Here is a 16,952-nt window from a genome sequence, read left to right as displayed (position 1 = left end):
GGTCAATTTGATAACCCAGTTCACACTAGTACTGTCCAGGTCTGTGTACATCACTGCACAATAGTATCATTGTCCATACGTCATTCTAAAGCCAAGACAACTGTACCTAGGACGGCGGACACGGCGTCGTCATAGTATTTACGTAATTCTCTGATAAGGTCAGTAGATTTCATCACGTGATGTACTGGCTTTATGATGGATGGAACTTAAAACAAGATTATCTAAATAATATCAACTAGATTACTGGAGTCAATACACAACAATTTCTCTTGTTCATAACCCACGCTGCTACCGTTTTTGTCGCTTATGAGTCAAATGAGAAAAAAAATGCATTTTCCGTACCGATGTTTCAGCATTAAGAAAGACGAATCGAGAATGTGTCAGTGTATGCATTACAAATACTGGGTTTATTTATTATTATGTATTTAAGCTAAATATGAAACCATTTTATTAGAAAATCGTAATTTGACTTAAAGCGATATTTTCTCGAAGATCGAAAACATTGATAATGGCGTCACATGATTTTAGGCTCTTCCAATGAAGTGTGGTGAAAATATTTTGAACACTGACACCCGAGTCAAGCAAAAGAGGACATTCAGGGGCATAAAATAATGAGCTTTCAGATAAGTTGGGGCGTTTTTAAGTGGGGGAATTTTAGTGGTAAGTCTATCGGTTTACATTATTAGGCGCAAAGAATTAAGACTTAATTGTCCATTTAAAAGTTTTCTCAGCACTGTGTTCGGTTATCAAACGTGGTAAAGCTGGATGGGTAAAAATCGAGCAAGGTACCCATACGGGGTGTAAGATTGAGTCAGAACTCCTCTTGGGGTCAGAACTGGGTGTAAAATTAAAAATTTGGGAGTCTCTAATGCATACAGAGAAATACTAATAAACGTCTTCACCGGGAAAAAATTATACGAATGAATTATATTTCATTTGTTAAAATTTTATTCATTAAAAAAGGTATAGATAGTGTTAATTGAAATGGATTCAATAGATTATTCTATGAAATCAATTCTCTGCTTGCTTTGACCAAAGGTCACCATCTTTTCGCAAGCAAGGCATATCCGGTTATGCATTCGTTGTAACACTCGTATAATCAACATACATTTGCAATCAGGCGTGATTTTTTTTCGGTCTCAGTCCTATTTTCACAACTTCATCACTCCTCTTTACCGTCCATCGAGTTTCCACCCAACGAAATATCATGCAACAGTTCGCATATTCTTTTAAAAGAATATATTTCTTTGAGAGTTTAATGTAGTATAGGGAGGAGTACGGGGTCACGTTGAGTCGCACATTTTTACTAGCCAACACTTGTACTTTCAGGCAGACAGACAAACACCCATCTTTTTGCCAGCAAATTATAAGTGGGAAGGGGGTTATGGTATGATATGATGCCACTTCTTGTTCTACATTAATCTTTTAAGAAAATAAAACGAAACAAAGATGGCAATTATGATGCTTTTTTCTTGATCAAACTGGAATAGTTCTGAAAAGAATCTTGCAGTTGGCAGCATCGTTGTATCGAAACGAACACCTCTGGATTCTGCAGGAATGGAGAACGATTCACACCACGGGTCCTCACTACAAGGCTCGTTTCAAACACCGTGCAGTAGGCTAGCGTCGAGTATAAAAAGCAGAATTGAAGGGGAGATTCCTTATATCGTTCTTTCCTATAGACTTCGACGAATAAAAACAATCGTCGTCTTAAGATCCTTCCTATTCAGAATAAACACCTGATGTGCTTTCCGATATATGTGATGCAGCACTTGTATCGAGGACGGTGATGCTGTTACCATGTAATAATTTTTGTAGCAGTCCATTTCTGCTGCAACCCACACCCAAGACTAAGGTGAACCAGTCGTTATAGAACCGCTCGTGATTAGGGAGAATAATGAATAAAATCAAAATACAAAATCACCGTGGCCCTGCTGAGATATCGTGGGGCTGTGTCCAGATTCAGCAAGTGAGATGACCGAAATATCTTCATGAATCCAAACCCATGACTTTGCCAGAGTTGGATTTGCGTATTTTGATGAAGGGGAAAAAGTGTAGTATTTTAGTTGTGGAATGAAACAAAATGAATGTGAATATACAGATTCGGAATACGACGAACCTGCAAGATGGTCTCTGCACTTTCACTACATCAACTCGGTTGAATGAAAGAAAGAGGGGAAGCAAGTGTCTCACCATCAACACCATTATCATCATCATCAACAAGAAGAAGAACAACAGCAGCAACAACATTAACATTAACATTGTAAGAATGCATTCACGGTTTAAAAACACCAAACTCATTAAAAACGTGATAATAGACATACAGAAGCACATATTGAAGCAGCAAGATGATACGTAGAAAAGCACAAAGACAACGCGGACACGACAGCAAAGAGACGCGAAAACGTAAGAGACATATACATTTTCGTTGCTTATTAAAACAAGATGATGTGCCAAGATTCTTACACGTGTTCAGAGACAGAACTCGAGCCGTTTTCTGTACCATCCACGATGCTGAGCATGCAATCAATACTCACAGTGGATAGAATACCATGCAGTGTCGTCCATGGCCATGACGGCTCCAATCAAGTTCGATATCAAGGACGAGGAGAGGAAGACAAAGTAGTGGTACGATGGTCAGAACAAGAATAAAATCGTATTGAAATATTTTACCAAACACCTAACCAACAGAATCCTGATAATGACGATATAGCAATGATACTGATGTGAAGTCGATCATCCCAGTCAAGTACAACACAGCAAGATTAATGAGTAGCCAATATGGGAATGGTATGTATCTTCTTGATGAAGATTGGACTCTAAAACAAGAAAAGAACATCCCGAACGAGTGAAATAAAGACTTCCTACAACATTCTAAACCACCACTAACACGCACGGACACAGAACTTATCGAAGCTCTTCTGCATCGGGGCACGAGTCTTTTCTCCTTCCCAGGGGCGCCCCCATAATTATTTTCGAGGTAGGTGGGTGGGTGGGCAGACATGTAGTGGACAGCTATTAACTTGTATGGATGTGGGCCAAAACATTTTATGGGTTAAATCGGGAGGGGGGAGGGGCAAACGTCCCACCCCCACCACCCATTGCAGCTATGTGCGGGCGCCCGGTCTCCTTCTTCACAGACATGTTTAACGAAAAATTCAATTTTAACATCCTGGCCTATTATTACATGTGAATGGATACATTGGGATTTTCAGTACCTGATCATATACGTTTCATACACGGCAACGTCAACCCAGTCGTCTGCGCCAAATACGAACTCATTCTTCGAAAATCCAAAGATTTTGTGATCAACAAGGGCATCAGAAATCGACCGGGTAAACATTGGGTTGCCCTCCAGTCCATACTACTTATATTACAGATTACCTCTGGACAATTACGTTATCGTACATTTTATGCAAAGAAACCAATATTTCATAGTAAAATATACTACTTTTAGCTAAAGGGAGCTAAAAGTTGTCTGCCGACCTTAGTGGCGTTGTTGGGCAGAGTGATCTCCACTTAGGTATAAGGATTGGCGGCAAAACCCATGAACCTGTAAGTTACTACTGGAGCGGAAGGGAGGGCTGGATTTGCGAGGTAACAGTAGTTCTCCTAAGGTAGGGGTTTCAAACATTATACTGTGAATTGTATCTCCATTTTCTCTGACGTCTTAGGCGTTGTACAGTAATATGTGTGGAACCGTCCTAGAACTTGCGTGGAGCATATTAAAGCGTTGATTCGAAAAATAAAGAAATATAGTTTCGTAGATGTGTTTTCTTTATATATAAAAAATCCCTACCATACAATGCACACATTATCTATCTATTTGTCAGTCTATATATAAACGTTTCCACCACTTTCGTGTACCAAGGCAATGAAATGTTCACATCAGTCCACGCATCAAGCATATAAGGCGGCTTCTTCGTTACTTTTGCGATCCATTGCTGACAAGATAACCCGGTCTTCAGAAAGAGAATAGACATATCTGAACAGGGAAGCTACCCTCCTGCACCAGGTGAGGACTTCGTGCCACACAGGAAAAGGGAGGTCCAGAGAGGAAATGTCCACTTCCGAATAGCCCAAGAAATCGTCTCTGAACTTCTGGAAGACAAGAGACAGCGGGTGAGGCAGAGGAAAGAACAAACCAGAGCCGCCTTCCAATAAACGCTGGAAAGACAGACAGCCGAAGGTGAAGTGTTGAAAGTAAGAGCGGGAAAAAGAACAGGGGCAGAAGGAGAACTACTACCGCCAAACTGCATAAGATCAGAAAGAGGACTGGGACGCTGAAGCCAGCGATCCTTACTGTAGGCTCTCGGTCTTGGCCAGCTCCTGATCACAAGATATGTGGTCAAACAGCTATAGATGTTGTGGAGTTCAGTCTGAGAGGTGACACTACCGACGTCAGTAAGCAAAGACTCTTCTCAGAGCAAACCAACGTGCCCACTTCAGGGCTATTTTCTAATTACTGAAAAGAATTATACAAGAAAATAAATTACCATCATATCGTTTCATAATCCTCTTTCAATTATAGTTATACTGTAAATAATGGTCGTTTGTTTGTTATGATGAGTGTTTGCAAATACTAGCGCTGGTCTGTAAGAATGTGTGATTGTCTTTAAGGATAAGTGCCGGTCGTTTGGGTGGGAGTTTATCTATAAGTACGGATATTCGTTTGTACGAACATGTGTTGGTCTTTATGCATAAGTGTTGGTTTGTAAAAATGTGTGTTCGCTTGTAAGGATGAGTGTTAGCCTTTCTATATGTGATCGTCTGTAAATAGGCATGTTTGTCCGTCTAACCTAGTGACTGTCTCTACATTGGTATAAAATTCGTCCTTCATTTTGTGTCACTATGTAACCAACTTTACCTTCAACCACACTGGACCACTATGGTGCCCACACCAAAATCCGTCCTTTCCCAGTACATGGGTAGCCAGTCAAATCCGGAGAGTAGGCCTACAATGTGTCGAATCATCGCTCAATACATGCAGTGCCGGATTACCAAATAGGCAGAAAAGGCATCGGCATATGGGCATCACGCCTTTTAGGGGCTCCGCGATAACGGATCAAAATAATACTAATTTGATCTTGAAAGAAAATTACAATCAAGCTTTCTTAAACTGTTTCCAAAAGATAGGAAAAAAATGAATCAAAGAAACGAAAACTTTACATTAAAGAATCCGTAGATACTATTATAACGTAGGAGCGGGGGGGGGGGGACAAGATGTCGACTGCCTAAGGGCCTCCACAGGGTTTAAGCCGGCACTGAATACATGCCAAATTAATCGATGAGAAAGGAACATTGTAAGTGCACAAGTTACTTATTGTAGACTGACTATTCCGTTCGTGCATGAGAACTCTTGTACATACTTAATATCCTTTGTATAAAATATATTTGATTGTAAATATTATATAATATTTTTCAATCACAGTTTATGCTTATAATTTTATAATTAACATATACATATTCTGGAGTTTTCCTTATTAGGTTGACGTCTCTCTCTCTCTCTCTCTCTCTCTCTCTCTTCATTTCTTCCTCCACCTCTGATAAGGCTTCTGCTAAATATACATGTATGTACGGTACAAGACCTTGAGTCTATATTTATTTATTAATCCCACAGTGAAGTTAATTTTAAGATTTTTAGTGCAGCAAATGTTGCTGAATAAACGAGAATACATTGATTGCTGATTACCTTTTCTGGAGGATCCACCATTATTTCGGTCATCCGAGTGTTGTCATAGGCATGTTTTTCCTTTAATTTTGCAGATTTTATTGATTTCGGACTTTTCGTATCCTGATAGATGCTTGAGCGGAAAGTCTCTGCGTTAACGAAGTACAGTGATTGTGGAAAATGGAAAATTTTCATCCCAGGTATCTCTCTTGCCTAGTAAACGACAAAGATAGGATGTTAAAATGGATGATCGAATCGTGCAATCTGTTAAGAACTTAGTAAATAAATGTGGTGATTTTTTATATCTAAGAATGATGAACACATTTTTATCCTACATGTATAATATATTGGTTGTGTTTAATTTGAATAATTTATAAATTGATCTTTAAATACATAACTAACAGCCATTATTTACATGATGTATATATACTATATTGTAGTTTGGTAAATACAGATTCTTGTCCTGATTTTCACAGAACTAAGAGAAACGTACTTTCCTGATATTTCAGCAAAAATACAAAACAGGATTAGTCTTTTGTCATTGAAATTTTCTTCATCCCCCTGCACACACACACGCACACACGCACGCACGCGCGCACGCACACACACACATTCACAAACACCCTACAATCAAAGCACTTCATTAATTTTGAGGAATCGGTTAAATCGATACATGTTATTGAATACAAAAGTTCTTGGTATGGAAAAGCATGGAAAGCCCCTTACCTGGTTCTGCGACCTGACATCCCTGTATAGCTCCGTACCCGGGAGATTGCCTAATATGGTACTAACTTGGCTGACAAAAAAAAAAAAGGTAATAACTCACCATAACATATTTAAGTCGTCCAAATCAATTAAAACAATAATTAATACAATTTGTATATTTTATACTTGACAAGTTTCGATACATGCATACTAAGACGACCTAAAGAAACACCGTGAGACAGCTATTCTGTCTTCCGCACCTCTGAATGACAATACACGTAACAATGCTACCGTATAGAGGTATATTCATCTACGAAATAGTGAGCTAAACGAGAAGGTTGAAGACTATATCCCACTGTTTATATGTAAGTATTAACAGATTTTATCAAGATGTACTTTGCAGCGTTTACTTTAGGTATCCGTTTCGTGCGTTCACAAACGGAAGAAATCGTGACACACTGGAATATATGCAATAGATCCGTTAAATCACATGTGTCAAACTCAAGGTCCGCGGGCCACATCAGGCCCGGCGTAGAATTATATCCGGCCCGAGAGAGAATTTTAGGCAAAAATATTTTTAATGGCCCTGCGATATAAAGTGCAAATCAAATTCCCTAATTAGCAGCCTTGCCAAACATCCAGCTCTGACAAATTGGCATAAGAGCGAAAATGGGTATGCAAATGATTTTTTTATTATTAAAACTTTTTTTCTGTTTTAATTTATATCAATGTTTAAAAAAGGTTTAATTTTCCGCTTATTGAATGTTTATCCTGTTCGGCCCGCAACCTTACGTGTGATTTGAGTTTTGGCCCGCTGAGCGATTGCGTTTGACACCCCTGCGTTAAATCGATCCCCATCTTCACTACCTTCTACAGTACCGATACACAACTTATAGTGTAAATGTTTTCACCATTTTCATGTCTATAAATTAAACTAACTGATACATTTAGGATAAGAATAGAACTGCCCATTCTGGCCGGGGGTGGGGGTGGGTGAGTTTGTTTCCTTATAAATGCCGTTTAAAATGAACAGTATAGAGTTTGGGAGGTCAGAACACTGGTTTAAAGTAAAAGAGAGTTATATCCCCTTACATTTGATTCCGGTAAATGATGGACAGGATGACCATTATAAAACCAACTCCAAGGCCCAAATCAACATCCAGGACAACGGTTCCCATGAATGTGACCAGCCATATCGTCTGTTGACAAGAAGGCAAGGTTTATCAGTATTCCAACAGGTCGTGTAACAATGGATGGAGACATACATGTAGATGATATGCAAATTTACATACATTTAAATAGAGTATATAAATATTTTGAGTATATATAAGGAAATATTTCACGAGTGAAATAAAGTATTATATTGTCACTTCACATATCGAACCGAAACACATAAGACTTTGATATTTTTTCCATTGTGTGCTAATACTGCTAATGAAAAAGACGTACCATTACATGTATAAAAAGAAGTTCAAAATGTTACAATAATTTGGGACTGGTTTTGTTTTTCAGATTTAGTTCCAAAATATAACGTGTATTTTGTCAGACGAATCGCTCTTTTTCGTCCGAAAAACGAAACGATTTTTATTTTCTTTAACACTTTGCTTTCGCGGATTGAGCGCTATTAGGGTAGTGGTAGCTATGTCGCAGATTTGCCAAAATGTCTGATGGTAACATCTTCAAGCTTTAGATCGGAAGCTTGCAGTCTAGTTCAATAACACGCTGCTTCCAAATTTTGATGGTCACTTAATTTCGGTTTGCAATCAGCACTCGTCAATCACCTCTATCTCCATCGTTTTCAGATATGATTATGTGTTTGCTGAGAGTTAAAATCGCTAATAAAACAATCATCAGTATCATATTTAATCCAGAGTTTTGTCCTAAAAACACTTTACCGTTCTTCGTAGAGTGTAACAAGATCGATGGCACTGAGTGTGCAATAGAAAACGCGCCATCTAAGTTCAGTCTATCATCGTTTGCAACATTCATGCACAAGTTTGTTGATACATGAAACCAATTTGTTGTTTTGGAATTTTCTGTTGACAATTATTTCATGGTACCTCCTCGTGCCTTACCTAAATGTCAAGTGTTTGACGTGATTTTAATGTCTCTTTATCATAATGTAGAAGAAGAAATAAAAACATAAATTAGGCCTAAATATAGAAAAATAACATACATGATAGCAAATATATTTTCTAAACGTGAAAACAATTTAGCTCTAGATGGGATATCGCCACAAAGGTGATAACAGTTATCACATTTATATATATATATATATATATATATATATATATATATATATATATATATATATACACTTTAATTTTTGTTTTATTTTCTTGTCCAGGGATAAGGGGGCGTAGACTCTAATGTGGAGATAAATTGGGTTATTTTCAGTTATGGAATCCTATGGAATCCGTTGGTCGTCTTCAAAACTACCTTCATGCTCTGGGTTCACACTTTACACACACTAGTAATCTATGTGTAAAACCCACGCATTTCTCGTGACTGGTCATTTTTCTGATTATTTCGATACTATTATTCATTTTGTAACATTACATAGCAATCGATGTATATTTTTAATATTGTAGACCTATAGGAGCTATATTATATGATTCTGAACGCATGACCATATAACAAGAATGTAAATGTAGCGACATAATGAAAATCACATTGTTTTAAACTAAACTTTCTTATCTTACATCGAATAATGTAAAAAAGATAAACTTACAAAGTCAATTTTAGAAATGCTCCACAGAGATTTTAACTGTAACACTTGCATAAACATCCCTTTCAACGCCACAATAATGATGGCGGAGAGCACACACTGAAATATACAAGTACGACCATTCAGAAGGAAATTTCATGGATAGAAACTTATTAAGGCATGGGGCAAAAATATATGGAGATACGTATTATCATCGCTACAGGTGCGATTACACAACGATTCACCGATTCACGCATAGCGCGTGCTATAATTTATTATAGGAATAGGCTTGAGCTTATGACGATTTATCAACATTGAAAAATGTTAACGGTTTTCATCTCACCTGCGGCAGTGCATAAAAGAGTGGTCCCAACGCCAGAAGAACAACCAGCACCAGTAAACACGAAACTAAGGCAGCTACCTGAAATAAAAACATTCTGTAAGCATACATTTTAACTTAAATAACTTATTGCCTCGCATTAATAATCATCTTCGCTAGCCATGGTTCCAATATGTTAACATAGCTACACCTTGGTGGATCGATCCGATATTTCAGTGCTTTGCACTAACGACATCTATTGGATATTATCATTACCTGCTTCCTTTAGTATATAAAGTCAACTAACCGATTTCGTGCAACAGCTGTGCATTATACATCCACCGAAAATGGTGGAGGCATGTGACTTCAACAGGATTCTTTGTAAGTTTAGCACTGAAAGTCTGACTACGTACCAAAGAGAAGCCATTAAAGATGTATTTGAGGGAAAGGAAGTATTTGTGCAAACACAGACCGGCAGTGGAAAATTGATTATTTATGAGTCCATTCCAGTTGTGTTCTCCTCTTTTCTCGATCATGTAAGAACAGTATTCAAGTTTGCACAATTTGTTTGACTGGATGCGGTGGCTTGCCACTGATTCTAATGAAATTCACAGATCCGAAGCGCTGAAATATCGAATTGATCCGCCAAGATGTAGATAGCCAGCGAAGATGATCAATAATAAACTGCTAGTTATCATTATTAAGAGAGAAGAAAGTACTTCACTTTGATTGGGAAGATATTAAAGTATTGCATTTACCTGTGGATACACGCATTGCGAACAGAATAAATCCACACCTGCTGTCGCATAATGTTCTACTTTAGTCTCGTTCAGCCAGGCATCTCGCTTGGTTCTGTGAGATCTCACGAAACCAAGCAAGAGTTTTGCTGAACGAGACGAGTTCTACAAACGATTGCAAGTTATGTGCATCGAAATTAAGAGTCTCCCCTGCTCGCAGGTTGGCTCTACATGGATAAATGTTCCAAGGTATTCTCAACAAGATCAGGATTTCCCATATGCAAATCATGCGTGATCAAGTTAGGAAATTCATGGTTATTTTATGTTTTTGTCACCGAGATTTATACCAAGACAGTCTTGACTAATATTCTTTCATAGTAGATATATTTCACTTTTTATGACAATTTTTTTTTCAACGTGAACATTTTGATTCGAATAATTTTGAAGTGTAATATGATTTAATGTACACGAGACCTACCTGTGTTTTACCACCTACACGTTCTTGTACAAGTCTTCGGGACAAGGATGCAGCGCAGACGAAACAAGAGAAAAAGGACGATATGATATTGTATAATGCACACGCGACCTACCTGTGTTTTACCACCTACACGTTCTTGTACAAGACTTCGGGAAAGAGATGCAGCGCAGACGAAACAAGAGAAAAAGGACGAGATGATGTTACAGAATGCGTTGGCTACTAGTTCCTAAAATAAAGAAAGATACTTAAGTTATTTTTGCTTAGATGTAATAGTGGCATCTAATGCTAGTTGGTAACGACAGGTTTTTAAATTATCGATCAGCTGACTTGCCATAAAAGCTTTTGTATTTTATTTGAAAATCAGTGTGTGATAATTAAAGTCGGGTAAAATATACATGGTGTTTTATCTAGTACATGTAAAAGTTTGACTTTGGGAATTGATTTAACAGAATTAAGGAATCATCTGCATTAAATATCAGAATGTGCATTACTCTGTTTAACTTGTGTATGTCTCTGTACGTAATGTTTTAATTTTCTAATTGACCAATGTAATATCAATTATATTTATGTATTCGTATATCTTCAAAATCACCATACCATGCATCTATATCTATATATTACATTTCCTCATTCAAGTACTTATGTACGTATTTACTAGCAAACACATATTAGTTTTAAAGAAAGACAGGTACTCACTTGGTTAGGATTAATTGTATAGTCGTTTTTCTCCGCTAAAATCTTTGCCATGGAAATGGACACAGCGTACACAACGATGGCAATTATAATGGCATCCTCGATAACATCAGGAATATGGACCAGCTGAGTAACCGACGGTGCTGGAAGTCTGCAGAATGAAACATGGGAGTACAATGGAGAGAGAAAAAAAAATACATAAATAATGTAACAAGTCTAAGATACATAGTATTTTTATTTGCGTCCCAGTTTCTAGCTTTATTAAATTTTAGTGACTGTTGTTGTTTCTATTATGGCGAGTCGGTGTTGGGAACATATTTCTCAAACCTAGAAGTTGGCGAGTTCTAGTTACTACGAGTACACGTCATATTGTACATTATTCACATGACTTTATGGTATTGTGGAATAGTTCCGTATAATGAACCGTCCCTAATTTCTTAACGTTTCCAAATAAGGCCTCAATGTCCTTATATGGCACACAAACAAACGAGGCTGAGAACGGAAGTAATCATTATTTTAACTAATATGGCGGACGATCTAAACGAAAATATCGGATACAAAAGGTACACGAGATTTTACAACTATTTCTACAATGATTTGCGATACTTCCAGTATTAAATAAGAGGACTACTCAATTTATTGCATTATATGCAAGGAATATGTTCAAATTGTTGATATTATACTAAAATAGCGCCGGGTGTGAATCACACCCGGCTTACTCCATTGACACGTATATGCTCATGTTAGTACCCCGTCCACGAGGTAGGAGTAGGGGTACTAATATTAGTACTAGCGTTATCCCAGTTGACGAATCCCCGAACGCCACATACCCACCAAAGCTGCTCTTCAATTGTTATTTATTAAACACTGTAATGGGATGCAAGCCAATCTTGTCCTGGACAACGTATAAATCATTATTTAAGGACACCTGTTGTGCATTATCGATCGAAAATATATCTTTAATAAAGTGAAAACATTTTCAAAAAAGAAACGTTGGTTTTACAGAAAATGTTTTACTAACAAGTGCACGTGGTTATCTTAGTTCTGGCGGTTCGTCAATAACGGCCTCGGTCGTTCATGCCTTTTTTAATTACTTTAGTAGTTTTATATGTGGATGTGTGATGCCTCTTTTTTTCTTTGCTTCAGCTATCCTTTCCTCCATATTACCTACCCTCGAGGAATATCACCGACAACACGAACACCAAACCCCTTCTCTAGCTGGATGAAATAGGAAGCTACAGTTCCGAAAATTACCTGCAAATACAAATATTCACCAAATTATCTAAAATATCGTCGCTGTTTTACTAGTATTTGGTCAAGCACCACTATTTTTAGAAACCAATCTAATCACCGTAGTTATTAGCTTTCAATTTAAGAAAATCATAAAGTCGTCAGACCAAAATCAATGTTTGCTGAAATTTCTTTAACAGCGTGAAGTTACAAAATAATAATAATAATAATAATAATAATCAGTTCATAAATTCTGAAGTATTGTGAGTATAGAGAATATTTTTAAATCAGATGTGTACATGTGATTATCTTTTCGTGTCGTCAGGTGAAATGGCAGCCTATTTCACTGTGTACAACATGTAATTATACTTTGCGTGCGACGTCAGGTAAACGGCAACCTATTACTTATATAATGGTTACTAGAAAACAGTAAAATATTTCACATCGATAAAAGTGACACATTTAGGATTTTAACAGTGGCAGTGGTCACTTTTTCTAGATATCATGAACTTTAGTATGTTCTTTCTACTTCCTGTCCACGTCAAAGCCTTTCCATAGTAGGTGTATGCGTTACGTCTTCATGGGGTAGGATTAGCTTTGACAGTCGGTCCTATTATTCCAATGGTTTTACTTCTGGCAACGCTGAACAATGAGGCACAGCCATTATTGTTGTTATTGCTGCTGTTCTTTTTCCTTCTTGCAATCTTTTGGTATTTCATTTTGCAATAAAAAAAGAAAAGAAAATTAAATTGCCTCGGTATGTATTCAGTTCCGTGTCTTCTGATTTTACCAGCAAACCTTCTCGACATCTCAACTACGGTCGCTTAAACTTCACCGGGAAATAAATGCTGTTCTGTGAATTTGTATCTTCATGTGTTTTTATGTGCATTTTGATTTTGGTCTCTCAACTTATTCAGACATCGTCCTCTGTTGACGAAGTCATACAAAGGAATAGTAACCTAACATATTTCTATGTAAGAGTCTTACAAAATGACAAGCCTACCTGTTAGAAAAAATGATGAAATAATTCTAGTCGTCTTTTGTGAAGTAATGTACTCAACACTGGTCAAGTAAACTCACCACAATCAGTTCTATTGGTACCGGAACTTTTGATATCTTTTTGAATTTCTCACTGGGATTGACGTAATTGGAGACGATGTGCAAGACGATAATGCAGATGAGAGAGGTAATGACCGTCGCCCAGTTGATGGTAGAGATTCTTTCGAAGAAATCACGGTACGTCTGAAATGAGTAAGGTTATTCCACCAGTAAGAATAGGTAGTTATTGTTATCCTTCCTGCAAAAGAAAACAACATGGCAATTAGCGTGTGGTCGTTGTCGACGTCGTCTTCACGTTGGGTTAAGTTGTATGTGAACCTTTATGAGAGGCTGTTGTTAATCTGTCATCGTCCTCTCTTTTCAGATGATACACAGCTTGCAAGACACTTTCGTCTCACCTGCTACGAATGTCCATCAATCGTTTGACCGTACTTCCACTGTCAAGTTTTGATTCATGTTTATTTCTTCCCTTTTCTCAAGGTTAATATCCTCTTATTGTCTCAGTGGAATTTGAGGTCACTATGCAATAGTGTATTTGTTACAGAGATGTCTATGGATTAAGTTTTTGGATCTGGCAGTGTCTACCGTTGCGGTGAACAAAAATGTTACCAGACGTTGCAAAGAAGTTTACTATTTTCTTTTACATAATATCTCTAGAGGTCTTTAATGTCAAAAGGTTGACGGTCAAGGTGACCGTGGTCAGAAGCCCATTTATTAAAAATAAGTTATATCATGTGTCTATAAATAGGCATCATATTCGGAACCTGATTCACTATGCGTCTGGAGCATCTTCAGGAATGTCAGACCAAATAAGTCCAAACGGTTCAAAAGTCAAGGTCACAACATGAACTGTATTTAACCTATGAAGTAAATGTTTTAAACTTTTATGAACTGGACATATCTTCAGTTTCCATAAACGAATTGTCATCAGATTTTGCAGAGAAGTGTAACAAATGAATGAAACACTCATAGCAGTGGGTGCTGTAAGGATCAAAGGACAAGATTAATGGGGTTACTTTGTTGTGTCGTTCAAAGACCATAGCAACACTTTGACCGTCAGGATAACACATTCCTGTTTACTTTGTATACTTATAAACTGACACGGCCACAGTTAGAATGAACCTATGTATAGTCTGAGGAGTGCGTTTCCCAATCAAATCACTTCTCTCCCTTCATTAAAATGCCACATGGAATTATACAATGGTTTCCATCATTAAAATACCCCAAGGAATTACACGATGCTTTTCCATCATTAAAATGCCCCATGGAATTGTACAATGGTTTCCATCATTAAAATACCCCAAGGAATTACACGATGATTTTCCATCATTAAAATGCCCCATGGAATTGTACGATAATTTCTCATCTTTAAAATGCCCCAATGGAATTATGCAATGCTTTCCCATCATTAAAACGCCCCTTGGAATTATACGATGCTTTCCCATCATTAAAATGCCCCATGAAATTATACAATGCTTTCCAATCATTAAAATGTCCCTAGGAATGTAAACAATGCTTTCCCATCATTAAAATGTCTCATGGAATTATACTATGCTTTCCCATCATTAAAATGGGATTATACAATGATTTCCCATCATTAAAATTTCCCACGGAATTATACAATGGATTCCCATCATTAAAATGTCCCATGGAATTATACGATGCTTTCCAATCATTAAAAAGCTCCGTGGAAATATACGATGGTTTTCCATCATTAAAATGCCCCATGGAATTATACAATGGTTTCCCATCATTGAAATGTCTCATGGAATTAATTATACAATGGTTTCCCATCATTAAAATGCTCCGTGGAATTATACGATGCTTTCCCACCATTAAAATGCCCCATGGAATTATACAATGGTTTCCCATCATTGAAATATCTCATGGAATTATATAATGCTTTCCAATCATTAAAATGTCCCATGTAATAATATAATGGTTTCCCATCATTAAAATGTCCCATGGAATTATACAATGTTTTCCCATCATTAAAATGTCCCATGGAATAATATAATGGTTTCCCATCATTAAAATGCCCCATGGAAATATACAATGCTTTCCCATCATTAAAATACCCCATGGGATTATACAATGCTTTCCAATCATTAAAATTCCCCATGGAATTATACAACGTTTTCCCATCATTAAAATGCTCCATGGAATAATATAATGGTTTCCCATCATTAAAATGCCCCATGGAAATATACAATGCTTTCCCATCATTAAAATTCCCCATGGTATTACAAAATGCTTTCCCATCATTAAAATTCCTCATGGAATTATAGAATGGTACATAGTTCAGTTATTTTAATGTTGAACGCATAGTGAATGGCGTGTTCAGTTGAAATACTTTAAATGCTTTCATTCATTTTAAATTTAATATACTATCTTTTAGTGTTGTCTGTGTTCTATTTTCTGATAAATTTAAACCTGGAGTGTCCTAATTTACTAATGACTTTAGGTTGGGGTGGGTGGGTGGATGGATAATTTACAATATCATTAGAAAGCAGAACAAGAAAATCATGAACCGCATGCATTTTTATGCTTTGTAAAAGTCAGAGAAAATTATAATTGTACTATTTGGTTGAGATACCTTTTTGTCACATTGTGGAATTATATCTATTTTATTTTGGTGAAAATGTTGGCATTAGACCAAGGTTTTAAAGGTTTTTCAAAGTGGAAAAGACTTACATAGATTAGCTTAAATGCGCCACTGTATCTGTCCGCCTTGACCTGAATCACGGCCTGAATCTGGCTGGTGAACACGTGCACAGCTGCACCTGTTGTAAACCCGCCCACTAAGGCATCCGTAAGGTAGATAGTGATGAAACCCAACCGCAGTACTCCTAGTAAACCCTAAATGTAAAGGTTAACACTGTAATATTTTGTACGGTTTCATTTTATCTAAATACCTTATATATTTTTACATTTTCGTATTTCAGAAGAGACGTGATCAGTTATCGCCGTAATCATGATGTCGCCAGTAGTCTACATAAACATTACATTCATTTGCTTCCAGCAATTTTTTAAAATATCATTCTTTGCATAACACAAAATCATAATATCATGCGATGTCGAGCCAATTTACGACTTACTTAATCTAGCATCTTTATTTCTGAAAATATGCATTTCCCTATTGCCAGCCATGAAAATATTAGTTGTCATACTTATTTGATTTAACTCAGGGGTGTCCAAAGTCCGGCCTGCGAGCCAATCACGGCCCGCGGTAAGATTTCATACGGCCCGCAGCTTCGGTCATATAATGTATTATTTATGGCCCAGATATGAATGAAAGGCAGAATTGTGTTTTTAGAGTTGTTCATGTCTGCCTGAGTGACTTATATTTAGTT

At 37.1% G+C, this 16,952-nt stretch overlaps 1 protein-coding gene across 1 annotated transcript in view; it reads right to left on the bottom strand.

Annotated features, from left to right (window-relative positions):
* LOC149770737 (prestin-like) overlaps positions 1-16,952 on the bottom strand; it is a 40,051-nt gene that overhangs the window by 8,997 nt on the left and 14,102 nt on the right. The window contains exons 5-14 of the mRNA XM_089949179.1: positions 16,294-16,458; positions 13,621-13,782; positions 12,482-12,564; positions 11,314-11,461; positions 10,730-10,843; positions 9,427-9,504; positions 9,108-9,203; positions 7,469-7,575; positions 6,398-6,467; positions 5,693-5,884 (exon numbers count right to left, since the gene is read on the bottom strand). Of these exons, the coding sequence (XP_089805305.1) occupies positions 5,693-5,884; positions 6,398-6,467; positions 7,469-7,575; positions 9,108-9,203; positions 9,427-9,504; positions 10,730-10,843; positions 11,314-11,461; positions 12,482-12,564; positions 13,621-13,782; positions 16,294-16,458 (1,215 nt within the window). The remainder of the gene's footprint in view (positions 1-5,692; positions 5,885-6,397; positions 6,468-7,468; positions 7,576-9,107; positions 9,204-9,426; positions 9,505-10,729; positions 10,844-11,313; positions 11,462-12,481; positions 12,565-13,620; positions 13,783-16,293; positions 16,459-16,952) is intronic.

The sequence above is a fragment of the Sinohyriopsis cumingii genome, unplaced genomic scaffold (genome assembly GCF_028554795.1).
Source record: "Sinohyriopsis cumingii isolate HCF-2022 unplaced genomic scaffold, ASM2855479v2 utg002433l, whole genome shotgun sequence".
Classification (NCBI taxonomy): Eukaryota; Metazoa; Mollusca; class Bivalvia; order Unionida; family Unionidae; genus Sinohyriopsis; species Sinohyriopsis cumingii.
This window is presented reverse-complemented; position numbering and strand designations above follow the sequence as displayed.